The sequence below is a fragment of the Zootoca vivipara genome, chromosome 16 (assembly GCF_963506605.1).
Source record: "Zootoca vivipara chromosome 16, rZooViv1.1, whole genome shotgun sequence".
NCBI lineage: Eukaryota > Metazoa > Chordata > Lepidosauria > Squamata > Lacertidae > Zootoca > Zootoca vivipara.
In genome coordinates this window covers 40,456,257-40,468,281 of record NC_083291.1, presented here as the reverse complement: position 1 = coordinate 40,468,281, position 12,025 = coordinate 40,456,257, and the positions used below count along the sequence as shown (strand labels likewise).

General features: G+C 45.5%; 1 protein-coding gene across 5 annotated transcripts; it reads right to left on the bottom strand.

Annotated features, from left to right (window-relative positions):
* On the bottom strand, positions 1-11,764 carry IKBKG (inhibitor of nuclear factor kappa B kinase regulatory subunit gamma). 5 transcript variants are annotated; one of them, XM_035102864.2, is made up of 15 exons: positions 11,701-11,764; positions 10,624-10,814; positions 8,669-8,877; positions 8,374-8,472; positions 7,959-8,132; positions 7,079-7,140; positions 5,758-5,820; positions 4,451-4,562; positions 4,219-4,337; positions 3,203-3,355; positions 3,018-3,114; positions 1,740-1,889; positions 1,458-1,600; positions 1,184-1,242; positions 1-775 (listed from the first exon to the last, which is right to left on the bottom strand). In XM_035102864.2, the coding sequence occupies exons 2-15, from the start codon at positions 10,805-10,807 to the stop codon at positions 618-620; spliced, it is 1,782 nt and encodes a 593-aa protein (XP_034958755.1). In that variant the 5' UTR covers positions 10,808-10,814; positions 11,701-11,764; the 3' UTR covers positions 1-617. The 5 variants fall into 5 exon arrangements, with proteins under 5 accessions (XP_034958755.1, XP_034958753.1, XP_034958754.1 ...); XM_035102862.2 differs by having other exon boundaries at positions 10,624-10,847; positions 11,701-11,761; XM_035102863.2 differs by having other exon boundaries at positions 10,624-10,847; positions 11,587-11,754.
* Positions 11,765-12,025: the final 261 nt, after the last annotated feature.

Below are 12,025 nucleotides of genomic sequence, written 5' to 3'. Positions count from 1 at the left end.
TATAAGTAGAAAAATCATTGCTGATCTTGAACTTTAATTGACTTTAGATAAAGTAGGAGTCATATAGTGACTCTTCATACTGTAGAAATACTGGTAACTAACCCCAATAAGCAGCTTCAACCAGGCATACCTCTTGGAAAACAAAAGAAATAACCTATTCTCTCTCTCTATTGCATGGGCTTACCTCATCACAGCTTGGCTGAGGAAATGTGTAAGGCACAGTTAGGATATGTAGCTTGGAGGATTCTTCCTGTATCTTGGGAGGCACATAGAGGAAGCAAGAACTAGCAGTCTTCCTGGAGAAGCACCCTTAGAAGAGCTATTGAGATATGTATTGTTTGTTATATTAAAGGGGTGGCTGAATCCTCTTGACATACAGTAGATCAAACACATTATTTCACACAAACCTAAAACAGTGAAAACCCCATGGCTATGGTAGCCAGGCTCTGAAGGAGGACAGCAGCAGGCTTAACCATTTTCATAGAAGGAAAAAAGTTAATGACATACAGGCAGGGAGGAAACAGTCAATGATCTTTGCTCCAAGATAAACTCTTAGCTGTACTGCTGGTTTGGCTTAAGGCCACAAAATGATGCCTCATTCCCTTCCTCAATCAGTGTCACTGGATACAGTCCATGACATGGATTTGTAGAGTGTCCATGTCTGGAGCCCTGTACTGGCACTTGGGACAAGAGAACTCCATCGGTTCTTCAGCAAGGCTTTGTCTTCTTCCTGTTAGAAGCTGGGGGTGGAATGGGGCAGGACCCCTCAGGAAACCTGGAAGGACAAGAAAAGTACAGTTCATCTGCATGCAACGGTATATTTACTCCCTCATGCTAGCAGTGATGACAACACTTCACATTTGCTCTGATAGCTGTAAGTTCCTTCAAGAAAGCAGAAGAGGGAATCAAGAGGGACAAATCTCTTCAGGATGCTTGGAGTATATTTAAAAAGCACAATACTAGATGCTTAGGAGGAATATATGCCACACTTGTGGAAAGATGACAGCAGGTTCAAGATGCCATGAATGGTTAACCAGCAATAAATAAAGGCAGGCAATAAAGTTTTTGGTTTTTTTAAAGGAATTCTTAAAACAAGCCAAATTGATTAGAAATAATATAAGCAGTATGTGCTTGTGTGTGAACTGATTTTTTTTTTAAGGATAAGCAACATTAAAACACACACCTGGCTGAGGTGGTGGGCGCATTTCTGAATGGCGATTCCTCATCTCTTCCATCAGAGAACTGTTTCGGGGGAGAGAACCACAATTCAGTTTATTTGTAATACTAACCCTTTCCCAGGAAAAGTGAAAGATGTATAAGGTTTGTTGCCTTTGGCTACAGACTGCTTTCATACCTTGCCCAAAATTAAAAGAAACTCAACACAAGATACCAACACCACAGCTGATGTGGACAAACTGCTACATTCTAGGTGTGTCAGTGTTTTATCTTGTACTCACCGTCTGACTCCTTCAGATTCTGCTTGCAGCTTCTCATAATCTCTCTGCAGTTGTGCAACTTGCTCCAGCAGGGCTTCTCGCTGTTCATGTAGTTTTTCACGAGCGTGACGTTCTGCCAAGAAGTCAGTCTTGTAGATATCAGCCTGAATTAAAAGAGTAGGGTGACAGCTACTTTACCTCTTACACTGCGCTACTCACATTCCCCAGGTTGCCACAAACATAGACACCAATCCCTTTTCCAGCATGGCTACTTCCCCATGGCAAACTTAATTCCCTACTCACCTGTGCCTTGAGCACAGGCACAGTCTCCATGATAGCCTTGTGCTGTTCAGCCTCCTCCTTTAGCTTGTCAATCAGTTCCTGCTTGGCCACCAGAGCCTCTTCAGCCTGCTGTAATTGCTCAGACAATTCAGCAGCCCGCACATCCAAACCCTGAGGAGGGGACAGAGTTCAATAATGCTACAGCACTGTAGGCAACCTTTTCTGTTGGGGACTGCATGCCAACGGTTCTAAATTAAATCAGAATAAGAAGACTGCCCTGTTTTAATTTTTAATATGGCTAAAGTCTATTAAGAGTTTGTTGGGATTACTCTTAAAAAAGGTATACAAAGGGTATGCATTCATATTTAGTACAACAGACCACTACAGTTACTTTGGAAATAAGTTTCTTTCTGACCTTAGTGTGACTGATACATAAACACGATATATACACACATACCTTTTTTTTGTAACTGGAGAACCCACTCCGCCACAAGCCATACAACTAGGAAATTATTCTTATTACTATTTTATCAAATAAAATACTGCCCCTTCCAAACATTTTGAAACTATAGAATAAGGGTGGCTAAAGCTTTTCAGGACCACAATGACCACGTCTAGGAGTCAAGGCTGAAGTGTAAAGTTGTTACAAAAGAAGGTAAGCCTTCCAAAAGGCCCCTCAATAAACAGCGCTCATTTAAAACCATTTTTGTCACTCATTATTACTAAATTTAATAAGAGTACAGGCAATGATCATTTGACATGGGGCTTGCCATCTGTTTTCTTTTTCAAGTTTAAAAAAGCAATTGCACTTTTGGCATCAGAGCATAGGAATTGTCAGTATTTTTAAAGAATTAAAGACTTTTAAAAAGCCAACTTTGGGCACAAATTTCTTTAAACAGGAATTATCAGTATAGTATTTTATTTTTAATGTACAGATCTGGGGGGCTGGGGGCCATAAAGCAACTTTGGGCATCATGGGACACATGGGAACAGTATTATTATTATTATTATTATTATTAACCATATTTTAAGGGACTAGATATAGTCTGTGGCCATGTATTAGCCACCCCAACACAGGAAAGGGGAGCAAATGCTTTACAAATGCCAAGAAAAATGAGAAAACCAGAACTCTGATGGGTTGGAAGAAGTGGGGCAGCTGTAAAAAGTACCAGGTGCTGCATGTTGCTAGAGGGAAAATGTAGCATGACATCTCAATCTACCTCTCTGGAACTACCAAGACAAAGTGGAAAAGGGACCCTTTATAGAATTAAGGTTTTCATTACAAATCATTTCTCCCACCTGGCTCCACTTCTCATTTTCTAGACTGGCTTTGATATGAGAGTCATATTCCTGGAAGAGTTGGTGATAGGCCACCTGCAGCTGAGCTAATTTTCTCCTATAGAGAGAGGGAATAGATCAGTTTATAGGTACTTGCCAAAGGGCTAAATCCCCCAGGCTCTTGGCTCTCCCACCCTCTCACTCACTTTTCCTCTGTGGCGCTCTGCCGCTCCACTCGCAAGGCACTTTCTAGATTTTGCACCTGTAGGCGCAACTGATCCACTTGCACACTGTGCTGTTTGGTGCGGGCTTCAGCCTCCTTTTCAAGATGTTGGAGTCTTTCGCCAGCTGCACGGACCCTGTAGCACAGCAGAAAAGACAAATCTAGCTCTTTACCTGCTAGCCAAGGTTTCCTGGGTAGACAGAATTACCCTTGCCTTTGCACCCCAGAAAATATGTACCATGACAGCACTAGATCCAGCATTGTTTGATTCAATAGGTTTTCTACGCAACTCCTTGAATCTTCTTCATCGTAACACTCGGTGCTGTCATCCTCTTCTGTGGCTTCACATGGGAAGTGGGCCACTGTTGAGGATGTGCATGTAACTGGGGGTGGGGGTCTCTCTGACCTTTCCATCATGGCTGCTTGCATTCCTGAAGAAGCAACCTGCCAACCTCTTCACCAAGGCAAGTGACAGAGGTGAAAGTATCAAAGAAGCATCCCCAGCTCTTCAACATTTTTTGTCATTATTTTTGTGATCCCATACACCGTGAGAAAGCACGTGGAAGGCTCGCTTTTTGGTTTGACACCTAACCACTGGAAGAAAAGAAAAAAGCCTTGCCCTCCGTTACAGCTGCCAGTTCTAATAGATCAAAGCTGTCTCCTATATTTTTCTAAGATGGGGTCTTGATTTTGGTATTCAAAACACCTAGTGTTTTTCACAGAGGCATAAGCTAATCAGGCAAATGTGGCTGTTCCAGATTCAGGCCGCCAGGTACAGGACACATCCAGACGCCTGCCGCGCAAAGGACATCACATGATCTCTTCCAGTTTGAGGTCAGTATGCTTGGAGGGGAAAGACAGTGGAGCCAATTTCCCTGTCCCACAGAGCAGGCCCAGCTCATTGTTTCATAATGTCTGCATCACTGCAGGCAAAAGGGCCTCCCTCCAGCCACTTGCCAACCACACAGCCTGACCACACAAGTCTCCTGCGTGACTCACCTCTCCTCCAGCTCTTTCTTTTCCTGTGTGCAGGTTTCCAGGCGACTTTGGCTCTCCTGCAATTCCCCCAACAAGGAAGTCACCTGAGCCTTTACTGAGGCCTTGTCCTCCCCAGCCTGCTGTAATGAGAGTGGGAGACAGGTCACAGGTCAGTCAGTACCTGTGAAGTGGGACGGACAGGAACCTCTCAAGCTTGTGGGAACAAGATTTTCATACTAGAGTGACAATTCACCTCCAACTGCTTGCTCAGTGTTTGTAGCTGCTGCTGGGCCTCATGCTCCCAGGCTGCCAGACGCACAAGCTCCTCTCTGGCTGATGCCAGCTGTTGACGAAGGGCTGAACTCCTGGGGGTTGGAATGATAAAACATGTGGCTGTTGAACTTCACAAGATAGCATGTCCTCTACTCTAATTCAGTACTAGCCACTACAGGTTCCATCACTCAGTACCAAACCCTTAATGTCCTGTCCAAAATATACTAGTTATGATCTACTAAAGCTACACTGGGGTGGGGAGGGGTTGTTTGTGGGTAGGCCATTCATCCTAGGATTTACCCAATAATGCTCATTATTCTGAGGGATAGTAGCATCCACCTCAACACTCCATACTCCAAAACTTTCCATTGCTTTGGGTGTTGCAAATACTATACATTTGCCACCCTTTCACCTGCCATTCTTCAACCCTCAAGATTTAAATTGCTATTGTCCTTCACGCTTCCACTGACAGTCCTTACACAAGGTTGGGGAGGAGGGGGAAAGTATGATTCTGTCATGACCTGATGATTCTGCTAATGCACACGCACTCTGAAGCACTGATGGAAAACCTTTATCCCTCAAAGTATTGTCTGAATTCCAACAGCTCCGACCAGCAAAGCCAATGATCAGGGATGAGGGGAACTGTAATCCAACAACCCTGGAAGGTCAGAGATTCCAGCAGCCCTGCTCTTTTCCTCACTGAGGTAATAATCCTGGGTCTCGGTTGCACCACCTCACACTATAAGGGGGGGGGGGCTCAAGAATGCACATTCCTCCATAAATGAACAGCACAGAGAAAGTCATGTATCACAAAGTGAAATTCTAGCCAAGTCCTCTTCCTGGTGGTAGGTTTAAAAAACAACTGGATGAGCATTTCATTATATGAAATCCATACATGCAGCAGGTTTACCACCTCAGCAACTGCTTATAACTTGTTTTCTGTGCATTTCTTTGTAGTGGCTTCTGGCTCGGACGTGATCATTTTGCCATCCCATCCTCAGTTTCCTGGCCACATGGATTCTGCCCATTCTCCCCAAATGGCAGGGATTAACCAATATTGAGTTACTCCTCCCACCTGCTTCCGGGACTAGGCCACATAAATGGCTGGTGCTTGGCCTCATTTAGTGGAACAGCTGGATTCAAGGACAACTCCTTTATGGGCTCTCCCCTCCTCAAAACACACTACCTGCCAACATCTGTAAGTTTCACTCCCCAAATGTCTTCCAAAATTCTGCCTGCCTGGCTGGACATACCTGAGAAAGTATAAGCATTTTATCATGAACTTACTCATCCTCTACCTCCTTCAGCCTCTTGCATAGCTCTTCAGCCTGGTCCTGCCCAGAACTATTTCTGTAAAGAAAGGTGATGCACTGTGAGGTTTTTTTTTGGGGGGGGGACCCACACAACCTAATTTGCATCAACTCTCAGCCAGCTGCAAACACTCCCAAATCAGTCTCTAGCCACAGAACACCAGCTCATCAAGTCTTGGCTTTGACATTAGTCATATGCCAAGCTTGGCTTTGGTAACTCTATAGTTTTGTGCAGAATGAGATTTATGAGACTGAGGCTGGCGATCACATTCGGCTGTGATCACTGTTGGCTGCAGTGTGTGTCACACAAACATTCCCCACGCTCCTCCCGGGGCTGGAAAGGGGTTAGTTTAACCTCTGGTTTGCTAGTAAAATGAATTACTGTGTGACAAAATGATGCATGTCTAAAAAGTGTGTCACCAGCATAAAAAGTTTGGAAAGCTCTGCAACAGGTTATTGGTACAAGAGTACAACTATGCTGGGTTTCAGTCTGAACTGCCTAAGTGACTTAATTCTATAGCAGAACCTCGGTTGCCGAATGCTTCAGAAGCTAAATACAATTTGGAACCTGAACACCGACAACCCAGAAGTGAATGCTTCGTTTTCGAATGCACCTTGGAAGTCGAATGGCTTCTGAGGCATGTTTCTCTATTTTTTAAAAGGAATATGCTGACCAGCAATTGTGCCTCGGTTGTTGAACATTTTGGAAGTCGAACGATCTTCCAGAATGGATTACGTTCGACAACCAAGGTTCCACTGAAAAAGCTGAGCTTGCCACTTTCATTTTTTCTTATCCAACAGTCAGTAATGGCCACTGTGTACCTGCAACCTGGAAGCATCCTGAAATGAACTCCAGGAATATAAACAGGAGCATCCTATGAGATCACCAGGTGCCCCTCTCCAGGTTCCCCCAACCATCTAAGACATTACAGCTGTTTACTGGGGGAAAGACCCTGGGCTGGCAGCTTGCTTTGGAGGCGCTATCCCTGGAAAGGCTTGCCTGGCAGGCATTATCTTGATGTCTTAGCCTAGTGCCAGAAACACGTTTGTTGATCTGTTTTATTCAGGTTCATATGAGATGATGCTGTTTTTACAAATGTGCTCCCTTAGCTTATTTTTCGGTATTAGTTATTTTGTAATATTTTAAATATTTTCTGGTAACTACCCGGGCCACTTGACTAAAAGGCAGTGTATAAGTCTGTTATTATAAATCCGATAACATAAAATAAATAGGAGCACATATGGTCTGGCTTCCCAAGGACCGTTCTCTTGGTTTCTCCACACTAAGGGGCTCTTACCTGGCCCCTGAGCCCTGCAAGGATTCCAACTCCACAGGTTGTTCTTTTGCAACTCCATCCTCCTGGAAAGGTAACCAGATGAGTTAAACATTACCAGATTCAATATGTTATGGAACACACCAAACCCCAGATTTTGCTATAAGAATGATAGCCTGTATCTGAGAAGGAATTTTTTGTTTTGGCTGGGAGAGACAAGAACAGATTCCTTTATTGTAACTCACACAAGGCATATTTAAGCAAGCTGAGTTGCAATGTGTCCTGCTAACTGCACTGATTGCCACCCCCTTCCCTGTAAATCTTTGCCTTCCTTATCAGTTGTACTTTTCACCAGACTCCTGTTAGTGTTAAGCCAAGAAATGATCACCCAAAATGCCAATTCTTCCTTCTCTCTCACCCCACGAATAGCTAATCAAACTGAAGCTCAATCCAGATCAGACTGTGGCACTGTTATAAAATTTATTTTCGATTTATCTTTGTTAAGCCTCAACGGCCCAAATTCTGGAGTGCATTCAGTTCTCAATGTCGAAAGACCCCAAGAAGGGGGTGCCAGGGTTGCAGGTGAGAATGGAAGGTTTGCAGGCAAACTGCACGCATCATAGAATTGGAACAGACCACAAGGGCCACCCAGTCCAACCCCCTGCCAAGCAGGAAACACCATCAAAGCATTCCAGACATATGGCTGTCAAGCCTCTGCTTAAAGACCTCCAAAGAAGGAGACTCCATCACACTCCTTGGCAGCAAATTCCACTGTCGAACAGCTCTTACTGTCAGGAAGTTCTTCCTTCATAACAGTTACACCCCTATTCAATGGGAGCTTTGTCTCCCATTGCCTATCCTTGACCCTTTCACATGCTCTGTTGTTTCCCCCATTAACTCTCACCTTAATATTTACTGCAGGCTTTTCTGTGGGTGAGGTGCCCTTCACTGCTTGTTGCAGTGCACAGATCTCAGCCTGCAATGCCAGCTTGTCTTTCTGCAAGACCTGGTTGGCTTCCTGGAGCTCCTTCAAATCCTCCTCCAGCCTCTCCATTTTCTGCTGTGGCATCTCAGGGACCTAGAAAAGGGCAAGTGCATAATAATAACTGAAAATTTACAACACATCAACCATTGTGATCCAATGTCCAACCCTCTCAGCACAATCTACAAGATAAGAACACGTACGTGTGTGTGTGTGTGTGTGTGTGTGTGTGTGTGTGTGTGTGTGTGTAGCTTTAATAGCTGTGACTTGTATTATTTCTTCAGGACAAGCTCAGATTTTACACCCACCAACCTAGCTACACCATGCTTCTCCTTACCAGAGCAAGTACAGCTTCTCCTTGAGTAAGGGTTACAGTGTCTGGCTCCTCTTGTGCTCCAGAGGTCTCTCTCTCTATGGGAAATGGCTGAGATGCTGTCTGTAAGCAGGAAAGCAAAAAATCTAATACACATGAAATGACTGAAATTGTTTCACTGCTTTTCCTGATTCTCCTCTGTCCATGATGTCAACGCACACAGCTTCTTTGTCAGAGGAGCTGCACTTAAACAGAAGCATGGGATGGAGGAGTTGAAGGGAGCCCGCCCCCACCTCAACACTTCAGCCCTCCCTCTTACCAGTTGTTCCTTCAGTTGCTTCAGTTCCTGGACAGCCTGCTCCAACTGCTTTTTCAGCCCTGTGCGTTCTAAGTGCAGATTTTCAACCACAAGTCGAGCTTCCTGGAACTTGAGCATGAGGAACTCCTTCTCCTCCTTGTGGGAAGCCTGGAACTGCAGGAACTCCTCGTAGCGCTCCCGCAGCATGTGGTTACTTTGTCGGATAGCTTCTACCAGAATAACAGAGACAAGGGATGTTTGTAGGATCAATGTGCCTGCTTCTCCACGAGGAAAGGAATCATTACATTCCATCTGCTTAAGGGACTGAAGATGAATAAGGAAGGGTGTGCCTTTCTGTAAAAGCCCTTGTTCCCATGAAATGCTGAGCCACACCAAGGGCTGGCAGACTATGACTGCTTTGCTCCTCTCCAGTCATTTTGCTGCTGAGGTGAGCCAAGCCAAGGTTTCCCCTATGGTTAGAAACATAGAATCACAGAATTGTAGATTTGGTTGACGGCTTGTGGTTTGCTTGGGAGAGCTAAACCAAGAGCCCAGGTTTGGAAAATATAAAAAGCCAAAGGAGGAGCAAAGCATATATATATATATAAAAGCATATATATATAGATAGATGTAAAAGGTCCATGTTGGTGGGCATCCACTTTTCTCCCAAACTGCTTGATTGGGTTGAAATTTTGACACAACGTTCCAGACAAATGTGGGCGTGTTTGCATACACTTATATTACATAGATGGGACACCTATCACAGGTAAAAACATGATTTTGGGGGGGGGAATCAGAGCGCACTCCAGCGGACGTCAAAGGAACATACACCTCACCTGCTGCCATTGGCTGCATACTAGCAGTGACATCACAACAGAACATTCCAAGCAACTGAATATGGGCCTTTAACAGAAAATAAACATCAATGCGGGGGAACCGGCCAGGCCGCAGGGGTTTGCAAGGGGGGCAGATAGCGCCATTGGGATGATGGGTGCTGTCACGTGGAAGGAAGATGACATCACACACGGGAACTCTGAAGGTCCATTTAACAGACTGAGACACAGCAACACGTGGCTGGGACAGCTAGTCTCTAATGAAATTAAACCTGGCTCTTAAAACAAAATGCATGAATAAGTCCTTTTCTGGCATGGAAAAACAGCAACCACTCAGAGAAGAGATGGGGAATATGTGCCCTCTCTGAGTGTTGTTGGACTCTTAACTCCCATCAGCCCCAGCCGGCATGATCAATGGTCAGAGATTATGGCAGCTGCAGTCCAAAAAACATTTGGAGGACCACAGGTTCACTGTCCCTGACTTAAAAGCAAATAATTCCCTAGCTGGTCTAGTTCAGATTATGGCTTTTATTATAGTGAGTTAGGGAAGCAAGTGTGTGTGTTTTACAAGACTAGTTCAGTCAGGAAAGCAAGAGCTCCTTACTCTAACAGGCATAGGGAAACTGCCCAGAGAATTCTGGTTACTGGCCAGTACTGAAATGACATAAACAAGCTGAACAAACTTTAGCTATATCAGTTTGAACCCATCTCATCAATTCCAGTAGTCAAATCCCATTAAGTCCACTTCAAGAGTTTTACTTAACAAATCTATCTGGCACTACTGAAGTTTTAAAAAAAGAGAGGATATAGAATCTGATCAATCTAAACTAGTGTTTCTAAACATGGTACCCTTGAGAAGTTGGATTACAACTCCCACTAGCCCTTGCCAGCATGGCCAATGGTTAAGAATGATGGGCGTTCGGGTCCAAAGCATCTGGAGGACATGAAGTTGCAGAATTCTGATTTAAACAATTCTATTGAGCCACCCAGTTTGACACTACCCAGTCACAGAAACACTCATAGTAGAAATTATGTACTGAGTTCAAACTAAGTGTTGGAATTAAAAAAGTGAACATTTCAACAATCCAATTGATTATTTTCTACACAGAGCTGCATGCCCAACTCATTTCACCAGGTCCTCACCTTTGAGATCTCTGTTCTCAGCCAGAAAGTGTTGCACAACCTCGTGTCCTGCCAGCTCAGCTGGAAGGTGAATGGTGGCAGCTTTGCCCAGAGAGGAATCATCGCCCATCATGCCGCAGTCATTACCCGGGCATCCGCCTGGTTGTACCATGTCACAACTCCAGCCCCCTTGGGCTGTACTCATTCAGGTTCTGGGGAGTGGAGAGAATGGGCAAGGCTGAAACCTTTAAAAAAGCAAATAAAGAAATCTATTGAGCTACAGGTCATCAACTGGAGATAAAAGAACTGATGGGACAAGCTGCCTATACCTGGGCTGTACCACTTTACATTGTAGGTGGACGCACATACAACTGAATGCTTCAATACAAGCAATACTGAATACCTGCACGCGGAAAATCAGTATGCCAGGGGAAAGGCTAAGCAAGAACACTTCTTTCTTGACATCATGGAATTCTATATGGAAAGATTTGTTTTATTTTCATTTTGCAATGGAGCAGCATTTAATCAAACCAACCCGTTTATTGCAGGGGAAATGTTGCTGCCCAGGCATGGGCTTATCATAGTTAGAAATAGGGCAAAATCTCTGTCATAGAGAGAAGCAGCCCTTCAGTGCCTAACCAAGAGGTGGAGAGCGGGGTGGGGAGGTGGGGGAGAGAGAAAATCGGATTCCTGAGCTTCAAAGAGAGTAAGCTCGAATGTTTCAAGCCCAGCTTCCTAGAAAGTTTGGTGAGTGTGGTGGGCGTGGATGCAGTAGACCTGGGTTCAAATCTCCACCTCGTCCCCAAAGCTTGTTCTTGTTGGATGCCCTCAAGTCCTTCCTGGGAGATCAGCCAGCCTAGTCTACGGGGGAGGGGCGGGGGCAGGACAGGAGAGACAGGCGCCGCGAGGGGCTCTGCAGGCGAGCCGTCTGCTCCAGGGGCCACCGGACGCCTCGGCGGGCCACTTTCGGGGGGCCGGATTTACCCTCCAGGGCGGATGGAGGCGGCAAAGAGCCGCTTGAGCAGCGGAGCGAGCCCGGGGCGGCGGAGGAAGGGGCCACGGGGGGGGGGCGCCCCGCGCGGCGGAGAAGAGCCGCACCTCAGTTTCGGACCCCGGATTATTCCGCCTCCTGCGCCGCTTCCTCCTTCCGGGTTTGCCTATTCGAAAGTGATGTCGGGAGAAGAGGGGCGGGGCGGAAGTGACGTTGACGGAGCGGCCTCATAGGCTGCAAGTGCCGCACACGTGACGGCGAGCCTACCTTGCTGGGGTGTTCCTGGGCTGGGGGTTGGGCTCTCGTCGGTCGTGAGTGCGGTGCGCGGGGCCAAAGCAAGAATGTGAAAAGACAGGGCGTGGAATATGTGCATAAGTAGTTATCCATAAATAATTCCTCAATTATGGCCAATATCTGAAATGTATTGACATT

What these genes read in the sequence shown, in the direction of transcription:
- IKBKG (XM_035102864.2), bottom strand. Translation starts at nt 10,807, where the DNA reads ATGAGTACAGCCCAAGGGGGCTGGAGTTGTGACATGGTACAACCAGGC. An exon ending in AAAATGAGAAGTGGAGCCAG is followed by an intron (nt 1,890 to 3,017) that starts GTGGGAGAAATG and finishes TCCCCTCCTCAG; the next exon opens with GGTTTGGATGTGCGGGCTGC. An exon ending in GAATCTGAAGGAGTCAGACG is followed by an intron (nt 1,243 to 1,457) that starts GTGAGTACAAGA and finishes CCCCCGAAACAG; the next exon opens with TTCTCTGATGGAAGAGATGA.